At 38.7% G+C, this 15564-nt stretch overlaps 1 protein-coding gene across 1 annotated transcript in view; it reads left to right on the forward strand.

Moving 5' to 3' along the window:
- Prkaa1 (protein kinase, AMP-activated, alpha 1 catalytic subunit) overlaps window positions 1–15564 on the forward strand; it is a 44436-nt gene that overhangs the window by 17693 nt on the left and 11179 nt on the right. Inside the window, exons 3-7 of the mRNA XM_013018515.1 lie at window positions 2030–2052; window positions 7971–8112; window positions 9679–9772; window positions 10183–10227; window positions 14019–14163. Coding sequence (XP_012873969.1) covers window positions 2030–2052; window positions 7971–8112; window positions 9679–9772; window positions 10183–10227; window positions 14019–14163 — 449 coding nt within the window. The remainder of the gene's footprint in view (window positions 1–2029; window positions 2053–7970; window positions 8113–9678; window positions 9773–10182; window positions 10228–14018; window positions 14164–15564) is intronic.

Here is a 15564-nt window from a genome sequence, read left to right on the forward strand (position 1 = left end):
CGGCCGGGCCGCCCGCCGGGCCGGCGTTCTGCACGCGCTCCTGTCGGCGCCCCGGCGCTTTCCTTTCGGGGGGGTTTGATGTGCGGTGCACCAAAGCCGGTCAGCGACGGCCGAGGGTGCGGGGCCGCTCCTGGTCCGGTCGTGCGGCTGGCTTCTGCCCATTTTCAGGATATTTAGGAAACACTCCGAGACACACCTTTTTTTTTTAATTGATTAAGAAAAATGCAGAATCTCAGATTCTTATGTAATAACATCAGTATTATTCCGAAATAACGGGCACAAACACTTGCAGTTTTCCTGCTCCCCCACCCCCTCCAAAAGAAAGTTTTAATTGTAAGCTTCGTGAGGCATACTTCTTAGTTTTCATCTTCAAAATACTGCACGTGGTTATTGAGGTGTTGGCGAAAGGAAACTTGGAAGTGGTATCAAAGGGAACAACCCGTGCGTAGTGCTGTGAAAATCTTTGATTTGCGTAGAGTAAGCTCTTAGTAAATATTTGGCTCAAAAGGGTAAGTTCTTGGAAATCGATGCGTCGAATTAATGGACGCGTGTTCTCCCAGCGCTAAAGAAAACATTTCTGATTTTAGCTCAGAAGAGAGCCCTCTTTTTCTCTTGCCCTTTCCCAGAGTTTCATAAAACTGGAAAATGGCCGTAGTCCACAGGGTAACAAATAAATGCATAAACCTTTTTCTGAAAATCTGCAAGGTCAAAAATGTAGGGAAGAAGAAGTGCACGCCAGGGGATGGTAACGCAGCTGTTAGGATGGGTTTGTGGTAGTCCAGCAACATGTTTTTGTTCCCTTCTTTTTTTTCTTTTTGCCAGTCCCGGAGCTTGAACTAAGGGCCTGAGCACTGTCCCTGAGTTTCTTTTGAAGCTCAAGGCTAGCTCTCTATCACTTGAGTCACAGCACCACTTTCTGCTTTTTTTGTGTGTATGTGGTACTGAGGAATTGAACCCAGGGCTTCATGCATGCTAGGCAGGCACTCTACCACTAAGCCACATTCCTAGCCCCTCATTTTTTTTAATATGTAATTTTTTTTTTTTTGGGTCCGGTCCTGGGGCCTGAACTCTGGGCCTGGGCGCTGTCCCTCAGCTCAAGGCTAGCACTCTACCACTTGAGCCACAGCGCCACTTCCGGCTTTTTTCTTATGTGGTGCTGAGGAATGGAACCCAGGGCCTTGAGCATGCAAGGCAAGTGCTCTACCACTGAGCCACCTTCCCAGCCCTTTAATATGTAATTTTATTTACTTATTTATTTTTGAGACAGTCTTGCTGTGTTCCCCAGGGCTAGCTGCTGGCTTCCAACTTGCAATTTTCCTGGCCTCAGCCTCCTAAGTATTTAATTTTAGCTATGATGTTTCTTGTTAGCAGTTATGAACTGCTTTTTAGTTTGTAAGACATACTCTTTAGAGCTCCAAAAATCCTGATGAGGCAGTTTTTAGGTCCTCAACCTTTCTGAAAGTTCTGCTTAGATTATGACATTCATCTCATTTTCCCGATAAGGACCTGAGTGGTCTTAGGTCTCTTTTTTGTATGGAGAAGTGCTCTTGGCACAGCAGTTTGGAAAGGAAGAAGACGACCTTCATTTTATGGATTTGGTCTGTGATGCGATGGTGACATGAATCTCCCCAGTGACTCTGCTTTTCCTTAACCTTTGCTTCTCCACCCACCCACTTCTCTCATGAAATACTATATTCTGTCAAAGTCAACTAACTCCCCAAATAAGAGAGTCCATTAATTAGGGTACCAGAGACTTTTATGTTTAAAATTATATCTGTTCAAAAACGTATTAGTTGACATTGGTCAAAATCTTCAACCAGTTCACTATCGTTTATTTTTCAGACAGGGTCTCTTCATGGAGCTCAAGCGGACCTTGAACTTAATGGTCCTCCTGCCTCAGCTTCCCAAGCACTGGGTTACCATGTGTAGCCTCAAAATTTTAAAATTGACAGTTGTTACAGTTTTGCCAGCAAGTAAGAGAACCCACCTCGCACTCACACTCCTTTTTTCCCTGTTGTCCTCTGTTTAGCCGGGAAACAGCCTACCTTGTTTGTGAGTCTTATTGACTCCCTAGATCCTTTTGGCCAGGGATACAAAGTGGCAATTAACTTATGGATGTGATCCACCATTGGATAGGCATGTTTGGAGGAGCATCTTATTTTCAAGTACTTGAATAGGAGTAGACAAGAGGGCAGACATGTATCTACAAAGAAATGTGGATTACTAGTGTATTATTAGTGATAGAGAATGAGCATACAGGCTCTGGGAGAAGGCCATGGTAATGTTCCTAGCCCTAACACCAGCCTTAGCTTGACAGTAATTCTTTAGAGTAATAAGATTTGCCATGTATTTCAGTAGAGATGATTTAAAATGGCTGTACAAATTAGTAAATTTTATATTAAAAATAGGTTAATGGCGTACCTCAAGTGGTAGAATACTTGGAGTCCCAAGTTCAGTTAAAAAGAAAAAATAAAGTAATGGAATCTCCAAGAAAATATGACACTTCTCAGTATGTCATTCCTGGTTACATTTAACTTGTTGGGAAGAGGAGGTTGTAAATTTATTGTGGTTTAGTTATTGTTACAGGTTAAAAGAAGTTGGCTCCTTAATAACATCATTTTGAAAATTTAAACCAAAATAAGGGTTAGTTTGGGATTATGCTGAATTATTTATGAAGTATTGCTTTTCTTCTGGTTGTCAAGATGTCAGCCTAGGTTCTTGCAAGTTCTTTCTGTACCCTCTCTTAGTTATAAAAATACAGATGAACAAAGAGGTTTTAGCTGACACAGTAGCTCATGCGTATAATCCTAGTCACTAGGGAGGTTGTGATGCGAAGGATTTAGATTTGATGCCATCCTGGACAAAATGCATAAGAAGCCGGCACTGATGGCTCAAACCTGTAATCCTAGCTACCTAGGAGCCTGAGATCTGATGATCAGGGTGCCAGGGGCAGGAAAGTTCTTGAGACTACCTCCCAAAAAACACCAGAAAACAGGAAATGGAACTGTGGCTCAAAGTGGTAGAGCACTGGCTTTGAGTTAAAGAGACCAGAGACAGTGCCCAGGCCCTGCATTCAACAACAACAACAAAAAGTACATGAGACTCCCTCTCATCTGAAAAAGATGGGTGAAGCTGGGTGCCACTGATGACTTACACCTGTAATCCTAGCTACTCAGTAGGCTGAGATCTGAGGATTGAGGTTCAAAGCCAGCCTGGGCAAGAAAGTCCGTGAGACTGTTATCTCCAGTTAACCCCAGAAAACTAGGAGTAGCACTGTGGCTCAAGTGATAGAGCACTTACCTTGAGCTGAAGAGCTCAGGGACAGTGCCCAGGCCCAGAGTTCAAGCCTCACAACTGACAAAGATTGCGTGAGGTGATAGATGAATCAATCTACCCATCAAGAAAAGTATAAATAGAGCCTGGCACCGGTGGCTCATGCCTGTGATCCTAGCTACTCAGGAGGCTGAGATCTGAGGATCATGGTTCAAAGCCAGCCCAGGCAGGAAAATCTGTGAAACTTACCTACAATTAACTACCAGAAAACTGGAAGTGGCTCTGTAACTCAAGTGATAGAGCACTAGCCTTGATCTGAAGAGCTCAGGGACAGCACCCAGGCCCAGTGTTCAAGCCTCATAAGCGACCAAAAAAAAAGTATCAATAGGAGGACTATTGTCCATGTTCTGGGCAGAAAGTGAAAACCTATGTTCCAGAGCAAAAAGGGTTAGAAGTATGGCTCAAGAGGCAGGCAAGAGTGGCTGCCTAGAAAGCAGAGTTCAAACCCTAGTAACACACACACACTCACACACACACACACACACACACACACACACATAGTTAATCTTATTATGATTTTAAATTGGCAGTTTTTGTGAATTTTTCTAGAGGTGATGGTCACTTTATTGAGCTGACTGTGTCTTCAGTAAATGAATTGCTTATATATTTCAAAAATAGGTGTATTGGAAGTAGAGCTGTGGCTCAAATGGTAGAGTGCTAGTCAAGCACAAAAGCTCAAGAACAGTGGCTAGACAGTTAACTTCAAGCCCCCAGTAGCGTGCGCGCGTGCATGCGCGCACACACACATTCACAAAAGTGTATTTTTAAGAGAATAATACAGTCTGTTTCTTAAAAAATACACAGTATAGAGTACTCAAGGAAAGGTAACCAAGGTGGCAGGAGATTTTGGTATATTATATGTAACATAGTCATGTTTTCAAAATAAGTAAAATTAATAAAAATAACCATGAGAAGTGTTACTGTTTTTTGTTTTTGTTTTTTGGTCCTGGGGCTTGAACTCTGGGCCTGGGCACTGTCCCTGAGCTCATCAGCTCAAGGTTACCACTCTACCACTTGAGCCACAGCGCCACAGCACCACCTCCAATTTTCTGATGGTTTTTTGCCTGGGCTTAGAACCATGATCCTCATGATGTCAGCCTCCTGAGGATTGCAGGCATGAGCCACCGCACCGGGCTATGCTACTGTATTTACATGATTCAGGTAATGAGTACATTTCCTTTTGAATAGTTTCATCCTCTCCCTCATTCTCCCAGTTTTTCCCCTTCTGACTTCCCTCCTCCTAAAGTTTCATAGCTCATTTCCAACATACTGTCTAGTGAGTATCATTGCTGCATTTGTTTACTCTTTGTCCTATTTTTGTGTTTCCCTTCCTCTCCCCTAAAATAGATAAACTTACATATAAGACAAAAGGTACAGAAATCAAAAACAGTGACAAAGGAGAAAAAAAAAAACCAACAAGCAACATAACATAAAACCTCTTGTTTCCATTTCTTGGAGTTCATTTCGATAAACATCATTTTATATGATCAAATGCCCATAGCTATTCAACTTTTTTGATCCACTCCTAAGAGTATTCTCCTTTGGTCTCATCGGTGTGAATGTCTAGGGTCTTGTATGAGTCCCAAGTGTATGTTTTTGTATATTCACCATCCAGTGTGTTTACTTGTAGATTTATAGGCACATTCCAGTTGCAAAAAATGAGGAAAACCATGTGCCCTGTAGTTCTTTGGGTCTGGCTTACTTTGCTTAATATAATTTTTTCCAAGTCTTCCATTTCCTTACAAATGGGGCAATATCATTCTTTCTGATGGAAGCATGGAATTCCATTGTGTATGGGCTGGGAAGGTGGCTCAGTGGTAGAAAGCTTGCCTTGCATGCCTGAGGCCCTGGGTTTGATTCCTCAGCACCACATAAGCAAAAAGAAAAAAGCCTGAAGTGGCGCTGTGGCTCAAGTGGTAGAGCGCTAACCTTGAGCTGAAGAGCTGAGGGACAGCGCCCAGGCCCAGAGTTCAGGCCCCACGACTGGACCCCCCCCAAAAAAAAATTCCATTGTGTATATAATACAATATTTCCTTGATTGATATGTCTGCTGAGTGACATCTGAGTTGAATCAATGTCTTGGCTATGGTAAACAATGCTGTAATCAACATGGTTGTGCTGATGGCTTTAGTATGGCCTTGTTTATGGTCTACTGGATAAATGTCCAGGAGGAGAATTGCTGGGTCATAGGGAAGCTTTATGTTTAGTCTTTTTTTTGGGGGGGGGGGTCCAGTCGTGGGGCCTGAACTCTGGGCCTGGGCGCTGTCCCTCAGCTCTTCAGCTCAAAGCTAGCGCTCTACCACTTGAGCCACAGCGCCACTCCTAGCTTTTTTCTTTTTGCTTATGTGGTGCTGAGGAATCGAACCCAGGGCCTCATGCATGCAAGGTAAGCACTCTACCACTGAGCCACCTTCCCAGCCCCTATGTTTAGTCTTTTCAGGAACTTCCAGACTGCTTTCCAGAGGGGAGCCCTCGTATTTCCCCTTCTTCCTGTAGTAATATTTTCCTGGTATTTGGCCTTGCATTGAGGTCTTTAATCCATTTAAAATTGATTCTGGTGCAGGGTGATATAAAGGATGTAGCTTTAGTTTTCTGTATATGGATAACCATTTCTGCCAGCACCATTTACTGTCTTTATCCTGTCCTATGTTGTTGGTTCCCTTATCAAATATTAGGTGGATATAGGTCTCTATGGATCCATTCTTATATAACAAAAATATGTAAACAGGTAATAAGCAGACAGTAAATTAAAGATAGTGGTTACCTCTGGGAAGAGATAAAGGAGCTGGTATCGAGGAGGAGTCACTCAGGGCTTCTCTTGTATCTGGAATGCTTTATAAGCTGGGGTTTTGGTATGCCTCAAATGTTTGTTAACAAAAAAGGTAGCTTTCTCAGATCTTCATCTTTCATAAGCTCACCTCTCACCCCTAACACTCTTAATAGGGAAAATAATTTTAGAATGGGAAGGAAGTGCTTAGGTAACTAGAATATATTTAGTAGATACTTGCTTGTGTCTTCTCTAGCCTATTAAAATCTTACCTTTCAATGAATGATCTTGTTTTATTTTAGGATTACATATTTGAATAGAAGATTACTTGTTATAATGTTCTATAATTAGACAAAGTTCCCTTTGGACAGCAATGACATGATTGTTAGCTAATCTTCAGTTGATTAATCTGCTCTGTTAGGCAGACATTGAGTGCCAGTAGCCTTTGCTGTGGGTGAGGAACTAGTCTTCTATGGCTTATATGCCTGTTTACCACAGTTTTACATTGTAAAATAGTAGCCATCTGGAGAGTTAAGTTTTAGCTTTAAACAGAGGTGGTTCATCCTTTGGGTGTACATATTCCTGACATAGTCTGTTTACTACATTGACTGATTGACTATGAAGTAGCAGTTAGTTTGACTGCAGTGAAGTCTACTCAATGTAAAATCTTTAGCCCGGTTTTGAGAAAACAGTTGTGCTTCTAATTTTGTGCTAAGGTATTTCTCCTTTTCACTACTTGGTGCTGGTTGTGTGGAGAGGGAGGATACATTAGTAGACTTTTAGTCAGAAGGTCTGGCCCAACTTGATCACAATAATTTACTTTGACAAATTATAGATATGTTTAGAGCTGCAGTATTTTTTTAATCTATTAAGTAGGGTAGTATTTGCTCCATAGGTTTATTGTGAGGCCGTAATATAGGTGTTTCTAAAGTTGTATGATACTTTTTCTTTTTTTTTTTTTTTTGTACTGGTCATGGGGCTTGAACTCTGAGCCCTAGGTGCTGTCCCTGGGCTTTTTGTGTTCAAGGCTAGTACTCTACCACTTGAGCTACAGGTCTACTTCCAGCTTTTTCTAGTAGTAAAGCTAAAAGTCTCATGGATTTTCCTGCCTGAGCTGGCTGAACTGGTGATCCTCAGATTTTTAGCTTCCTGAATAGTTAGGATTATAAGGTGAGCCACCGGTACCTGGTGTATGATGCTACATTTAAAATAAATATTATGCTCCTGAAAATTTAATATTGAAAGTACGTTGGTAATTGGGTTAAAGGAAAATGTTTTTGCTCCTAAATAAGAATAAGGGAAAAGAATATAACTTGATGGCCTTAAATTACTAAGACTTAGAAAGGGAGCACAAGTAGGTAAGTAAGAATTATTTCTACTCCAAGAGACAAGATATGTTAGATTATTCAATTTTGAGATATTCTTGCAAAGCTTTTTAGAGGAAGACATATCACCATCTTCCCATGCACCTGCACCGTTTTCCCATGATAGCGCACATTAATGCCCTGTCACTCTCAAGAACATCTAGAATGCTGAAACATGCCAGGTTCTTTTTATATGGGACTCCAAAAATTATTTGGGTTCTGTGAAGATAAAGCCTCATAACATCAGTGAGTTTTGCATTGCTGAAACAGAGCCACAAAAATTTGTGAGAAATTGTAGGCAGGTTAAGCAAGTGTGGAAGGAATGACTCCAGATTTGATCTGTAATTCAAAAATAGAAAAATAGCAGAATACCTTACTTGAATCTTATTCACCTCTGCCTTTCACAGGATATTGTCAAATCTGTTAAAAGTATATTCTGAGTATGAGAACCATTTTTAGAATACATCTAAATGTATTATTAATTTATAAAATGATTTCTTCTACAGTTGGCAAGCATGAATTGACTGGGCATAAAGTTGCTGTGAAGATACTCAATCGGCAGAAGATTCGAAGCCTTGATGTGGTAGGAAAAATCCGCAGAGAAATTCAAAACCTCAAGCTTTTCAGGCATCCTCATATAATTAAATTGTAAGCTCAATTTATTTTGTAAGCTCAAATTTATTTTAATTCCAATCCATTTATTTTTTTAAATCCATTTTGTTAACCTACTTAAATTGACAAGTGAGAAAGAGGAGTGACATTTCTTCCTGTTTCTTCAGGGCTTTGAAAAGTTTTTTCCTGTTCATGTGTTTAACCCTTATCCACATGTTTTAGCCTTGTTCATATTACTGCTATTTTTCTTGTTCTTTCCTGTTTTCTATACCTATCTGATAATGTTCAGTTGCTTCTGTGCTGTAGAATGAATAACTGATTTGCTAGTAATAATTTTCCCTAGCTTGCACTGAAGCCCTGGCTTCAACTGCAGTTGGGGGAGGGGGGGCGGCTAAGCACAAAAATTCCATACTTCTACATTTCTATATGCTGTTCAGTAGTCTTGCTAGACACAGTACACTGGAAAGGATCCCCTCCTCTCACTGTTTGTTTTTTTTTCCTACAGCTTATGTAGGAAGTACAAATGACAATGCATTAGGATGTAACATTTCAAAGGACAGTAATTTTACTGTTGTTTTATAGTCACCAGTTGTAGGATGCATAGATTGCTCATTTCGCTTATTATTAGGTAGGTTGTAATTTAAAGCTGCTTAGCTTTTTTTGTTGAACTGTGAAACTGAAAATATATTTCACTCTCACCCCTTCTCATTTATTAAAGTAGTTTTAAGTACTTACTGTCTGTAGGCTGATGACTTGTAAGTGTACATTTCTTACAATCCTCTATGTCCACTGCTTGCTTTCTATATCCATGTGGATGTCCATGAGGCATTTCAAACTGTACATATTCAAATCTCATCTCCAGTTATCTAGGACAAAAATTCAGAAACCATTGTTAACTTCTCTTTCTCTCACCAGCTACCATCCATCTCATCTCAGCCTTCAGAATATGTTTCTGCTCTGTTTTTCAGTCCTTTATCCCCATCAGATTGATATGAGTCACCTTCATTCCTCTTGTAGACTATGGCTTCCACTTTTACCATTCAGTCAGTAACTCACATTGCTGCCGTGTAATCCTTTTAGTATCCACATGACCACTACAGACCTTTTCACCTTGAGTTCAGGAAAAGACACAGCCTCTTTGGCTTCTAAAGTTCTGGTCCTTTTCTCTTCAGTTACAACTTTGCTTCTACATTGTTTCTCTCCCAGCTTACTTTGCTCTTACCTTCATTCCTCAACATGCCAAGCAGGCTGTCATCTGGAGCCTTGGCTCTTGCAGGTCTCTCTGCCTGGTTCACTTCTTCCCAGATAATGGCATAGTTTGCTCCCTGACTTCCAGAAAGCTCTGCTCAGGTGTGACATTATTAGAGGCTTTCCTCAAGTGCTCTGTGCAGAAGAATTTGCTGTATTGCTCTAAGGGACTGCTCACTTATTTACTGCTTTCTGCCTCTAGGAACATCAACAATATAAAAGTAGAAAATTTGTTTATTTCCTGCAGTTTTCCTAACTCCTTGCACAATACCTGGTATAGGTGCCTGGGAAATATTTATGGAATGAATTAATATTCATGTTTTAATATTAGTAGATAATGTTTTCTCTCACCAGGTACCAGGTCATCAGTACACCATCTGATATTTTCATGGTGATGGAATATGTCTCAGGAGGAGAGCTATTTGATTATATCTGTAAAAATGGAAGGGTAAGCAGCTCTGATTTAAACCTGTACATATTTTGTAAGTTCCTTTACTCTTGATTAGTATCAGAATGGCAGACAGCAATTTTAAGAGGTCTACTTAATAACTGTGTAGGATCGTAGGTTATTTAGAGCTAGAAACAACTTGATCTGTTTAGCTCACTTACAGAGATGTAGATATGGAGCTTCATAATATATACGTGTACTCAAGGACACATGACTTATTAATAGAATTGGATTTAGACCCCAGAACGCATAATTCTCAGATGTATGCTTTCGAGGCATATAAAATGGCTTTTAGTATGTTTCTTGTATATAATTATTCCTTATAAAAATATATTATTAAATTTTTAAGGATATAGGCCTTTCTGGTCAATCCTAGCCACATTTAAATTGCATTCATTTTTTGGTTTCAGAAATCTGATGTACCTGGAATAGTAAGAACAGGCTCGATGAAGGAGGTAGGAATTAGACTTAAGGAATTTAGAACTGGAAGGAACTTTAGTAGACACATAAAACAATAAGTTAATAGACACAAAAATTGAATACTAACCCTGTTTTTTTTTTGTGCCATTCCTAGGGCTTGAACTCAGGACCTGGGTTCTGTCCCTGAGTTTTTTTGCTTAAGGCTAGCATTCTACCATGTGATTCACAGCTCCATTACAGCTTTTTGGTGGTTAATTGGAGATAAGAGTCTTATGGACTTTCCTCCCTAGGCTGGTTTTTATTTTTTATTTTTTGTATATATATTTATTGTAAAAATATTATACAGAGGGGTTACAGTTACATGAGTTATGAGTCCATTTCCTATAGAGCATTATTACCTCCTCCTTTGTTTTTCCCCTACCATCTCTTCCCTCCCCACTTCCCCCTAGGCTGTTTTATATTTATTTATTTTTTATTTTTTGGTCGGTCCTGGGGCCTAAACTCTGGGCCTGGGCACTGCCCCTCAGCTCTTCAGCTCAAGGCTAGTGCTCTACCACTGGAGCCACAGTGCCACTTCCGGCTTTTTCTGTTTATGTGGTGCTGAGGAATCGAACCCAGGGCCTCATGCTTGCAAGGCAGTCACTCAACCACTGAGCTACTTTCCCAGCCTCCTAGGCTAGTTTTGAACTGTGATCCTCAGATCTCAGCCTTCTGAGTACCTAGAATTACAGGCATGAACCATTGCTATCTGGCTGGCCATATTTTCTTTTTTCTTTTTGCTGGTCCTAGGGCTTGAACTCTGAACCTAGGCACTGTCCCTGAGCTCCTTGCTCAAGGCTAGTGCTTTACCACTTGAGCCGCAGCTCTACTTATGACCTTTTCCATGGTTAACTGGAGATGAGAGTCTCATGGACTTCCCTGCCTGGGCTGTCTTTGAACTGTGATCCTCAGATCTCAGCCTCCTGAGTAGCTAGGATTGCAGGTGTGAGCCACCAGCACCCAGCCCACACTTTTTCTTATATTCAGGTTACCTGATATACACCTTCTCTCCCTTCTCCTCCCCTTCCTTCCCTTTCCCTCCCCTCCCCTCTCTCCTCTTTGCTCCTTTTTTTTTTTTTTTTTGGTGCCAGTATTGGGGCTTGAACTCAGGGCCTCTTGCACTTGCATGACTTTTTCAGTCATGGCTGGTGATCTACCACTTGAGTTAGGGCTCCAGTCCAGCTTTTTGTTTCCTAATTGGAGAGAGTCTCTCAGATTTTTCTGTCTGGGCTGGCTTTAGTTGTAATCTTCTTCCTGAGGATTATATCACCTCCTGAGTAGTCAGGTCTGAGCTACTAGTGCCAGGTACTAAAACGCCTATCTGTGTCTAGTACTGAGAAAACAAATTTCATACTCTTAATCTAATTTTTTAATTCATTTTACATAGCATAGCTGTTGAATCAGAAGCAACTCATTAACCAAGTTAATTTTAATTGTATTGTTTTCTTGTCATGATTCATTTCTATTGCAGGTATTCTCCTTCTCAGTCTTTTTAACTCCTATCCCCATCCTCTAGGATGTATAAACAAGCAAAACTTGGATTAATACCATTTCCTATCTTTTGTCTCCATTGATTTTTGTTGTTGTTGTTTCTTGATCTTTTTTTTACATGGTGGGAATTTCTTCAGTTTTGCCTTCTATAGTCTTAGGCATTGAAATTCAGCTGTCATATTTTATATTTAAGCGGCATTGTTATTTTCTGAAAATATAAGTAGTTTGTTTTTTAAAATGTCCTTTTTTAATATCCTTATCTGGTGAAAGATAGTTTTTGTTGTTGTTGTTTTTTTTAAAGTTGTCTTTTGGTCCCTTGCACTGTTTCTGTAACCTTCTGTGCTCCCCATTCTTTCTCATTTATTTTATTTTTTCTCTGTTCTTTACTCTCCCTCATATAAATGGCAATTCTTGGCTATCCACTAATATTTAAGAGTGAAGTACTAAATGCCAAGCTCATATTGATGGAGCATATTCATTGGTGGTCCTTCCCAAACATTGAATTGTTGGAGACTTCTCATATATCATTAAGAACAAATATTCCTTAGCTCTGATATTTACTGCAGAAGAAACCTTCCAGTTTTCTTGAAGATTGTAGATCTGCAGTCAGATCTGCAGGAGCTGGAATGGAAGAGGGCTGCCAGTCTCTGTAGTTAGGATGATGTTTTTCATTTAACCCACATTTTCCTCACAAGGCCTCATGCCTACTTAGGTATCCTTGAGATCAGAAATGCTTCAGCCTTACTAGGATAAACTACAGATCTTAACTCCCCATTAGGAGTGAGTTTCAAAGCTCCTTCCTTCAACCAGTTTTGTCTCTGTAGTCCACCCCTCACTTCTGCCTTCAGAAGTTTCTGAAACTCAAATTTCTAAGCCTTTCTAGGATTCTGGAATAGATGAGTTTATTTCTGTTGTCTAGCTCTGTAGGCTTAGTTTTCCTTTCTCTTATGGCTCAGTCTTTATGTTCTGTCCAGCTTGTAGCTGCTCTAGATTGCTGTCTGTCTGGTTCTTTTTGTCTTTACCTGCCTGTTTTATTGCTTTGTCATTTTAATGGTTTTCAAGGACAGCAAAAGATTAGGTCTGTGATATGTAACTGGAAATATGCTTTGCCTTGCCTAATCTTCATTTACAGATATTTTCTTTTTATCTTTTGTGCTGAATTTTTATGAATAAAATGCTTTTTGTTTTTGTAGCCTACATCATTATTATTTTACCTCTTGTATTTTGTTTCATCAATTATAAATTCTCCTACTCTTTCACTTTTTATTAGATACTTCCCCCCCCCCATAAACTTCTAGTTGAAGAAATAAAGGGGTTACATTGTTAGATAGTAATTTTTTTCCTAGAGGAAGGGTATCTTATAATACTTAAAATAGTAGTTATAATACAGCTTTCAAAGGAAATTAGTATTTTGTCTTTTCTTCCTGGATTATCCATGCCATTTAAGGTATAACATTCTGATTTTAGAATATTAATTTGTGACCTGTTAGAAAATTGCATATGAGAACTATTTGCTTAGAGGATTAATAGCTTCCTTATTAAATACAACTGTTGAGGAGTAAGTGGTTATTACGTGTGTGTAGAAATATGATGTAAGCAAAGAAGTTTTTAAAGGTTTTTGAAAAAGAAGTTGCAATGTATTTTTTTCAGTAAGTACATTAAAGATACTTTTATATTTCTTTATTGTATAAAATAAAGTTTTTCATTTGTTAAAATTAAAACATGTTTATATCAATGTGCAATAAGGTTGCTTAGTAATTCATTAATAGTACATAACTGTTTCTTCCTCATAATCTAAAATCTCAGCATCACTTTCTGTACTCTTACTCTGCATTCTTTTTCTTCAGAGTACTGCATCTTTGATGTTGTATTTGTTTGTTGCTTTATTTTTGTTCACTTGATTAGGGCCTTTGTTTTACTCTTTACTGTATCATATCTGCAGCTGTAGTAAATTGAATGTTTTCTATATAAGTATTTGGTAAGAGAATAAAGCAGTAAACAATTATAATTTGTAGCAGAAACATTCCTAGTTTCAGGTAGAAATTGAAACTACTCAAAGTAGCTCATGAAATGGCTATAGAGGAAGGCAAGCTGGGAAATGTAGTCTTATGCAAATGGCAGGATTAGAAAGCCAAGTTGGTGTGTGTTTATTTTTTGCTCATATCAGAAGTGTTTCATGTACAACGTTCATTTGGGAAGGTTTTGTGCAATTTAAGTATTTATAGGATGGAAGGCATAGGTAGGGGGATGCCTTTTAAAAAGACAATATTTAAGATACTTTTCCATTTGTTTTTAGCTGGATGAAAAAGAAAGCCGTCGTCTGTTTCAGCAAATCCTTTCTGGTGTGGATTATTGTCACAGGCATATGGTGGTTCACAGAGATTTGAAACCTGAAAATGTCCTGCTTGATGCACACATGAATGCAAAGATAGCTGATTTTGGTAAGGATATTTTTATAGTTTCATTTGTCATTAGGTTTAATGACTATAACATTCTTCAGATAGTTTTTATGTAACAGAGAAATACTGTTCCCCATTTTGTATGTTGTGGCACCTACCTGTAATCTCAGCTTTGAGGAGTTTGAGGTATACGGAGCTAAAGCAGGCCTCACTCAAAAACAGTAAAGCAGAATTGATTTTTATAAAATAGTTACACAAGGAAAGATAATTTGAAGATAGCATTATTTGCAAAAGAGAAAGCACTATATTTCCAGTATATTCTTTAGATAACAGATGAAGAAAAAAGAAAATGAATGAGATAGCATTATTAAAAAATTGGGAACCAAAAGGTCAATTAAATAAATAAAATTATAAAATATTAACATATTTTAAATGATAAAAAATGAATTTGACACTGTAAAAACCTGTATTTTCAGGCTGGTAAATGTTTAATAAACATGAAAATTTAGGGAAAGAGGGATATCATTAACAAAGAACTTCTGAAATATAAAGAGGAAATAACTAACCCCCCCCCAAAAAAAAAAAGAAAAGAAAATCTGTTGTTTTTTAAGAAACATATTAGAGTCAGGTTTGATGATACATGCCTGTGATCTCAGCCCTTTGGGAGACAGAGGGAGGAAGATCTTGAGTTAAAGCCTACCCTGGCTCCACTATTAAAATTGAACTTTTTTCTTTAATTTCTATGAAAATTGACATTACTAAATGTAAAAGAAAAAGGAAACTGAAACATTCTTCTTTTGTTAGCTTTAATTAAAATCAGAGAAAATTGTAAATGTTTTCCTCGGTGTACATTGAAGAGTTCCATCCAAACCTGGGCTATTGGTTTTTTTTGTCATTGTTGTCATTGTGTTGTTTTGAAACTGGCTAAATTACTCAGCTTCCTTATTCATAAGCTGCCATGATTATCTTAACAGAACATTTTTGATGGGCAAAGATTTCTTTTCGGAGAACTTTCAGATTCAATATTACAGTTTTGTTTTTGTGTTTCTGTTCATGTTTGAGATTTTTTTCCCCAGCAGTTTCTACATTAACAAAACTTTAAACATGCCAAGTTTATTCTAGTAAGTAAAGTAACCAATAACATGTATTCGTTAAATGTTATTTTTTTTGTCAGTTGTAGGGCTTGAACTCTGGGCCTGGGCTCTGTCCCTTAGTTCTTCAGCTCCAAGCTAGCACTCTACCACTTGAGCCACAGTGCCACTTCCATTTTCTGGTGGTTAATTGGAGATTAAGAGTCTCATGGGGATTTTCATGCCCAGGTTGGCTTTGAACTTGTGATCTTCAGATCTTAGTCTTCTGAGTAACTAGGATTACAGGCATGAGCCACTGGCACCTGGCTCATTTAACTTTTATCTCTACTAATTTTAAATATTGAAATAGATT

The sequence above is a fragment of the Dipodomys ordii genome, unplaced genomic scaffold (assembly GCF_000151885.1).
Source record: "Dipodomys ordii isolate 6190 unplaced genomic scaffold, Dord_2.0 Scaffold41, whole genome shotgun sequence".
NCBI lineage: Eukaryota > Metazoa > Chordata > Mammalia > Rodentia > Heteromyidae > Dipodomys > Dipodomys ordii.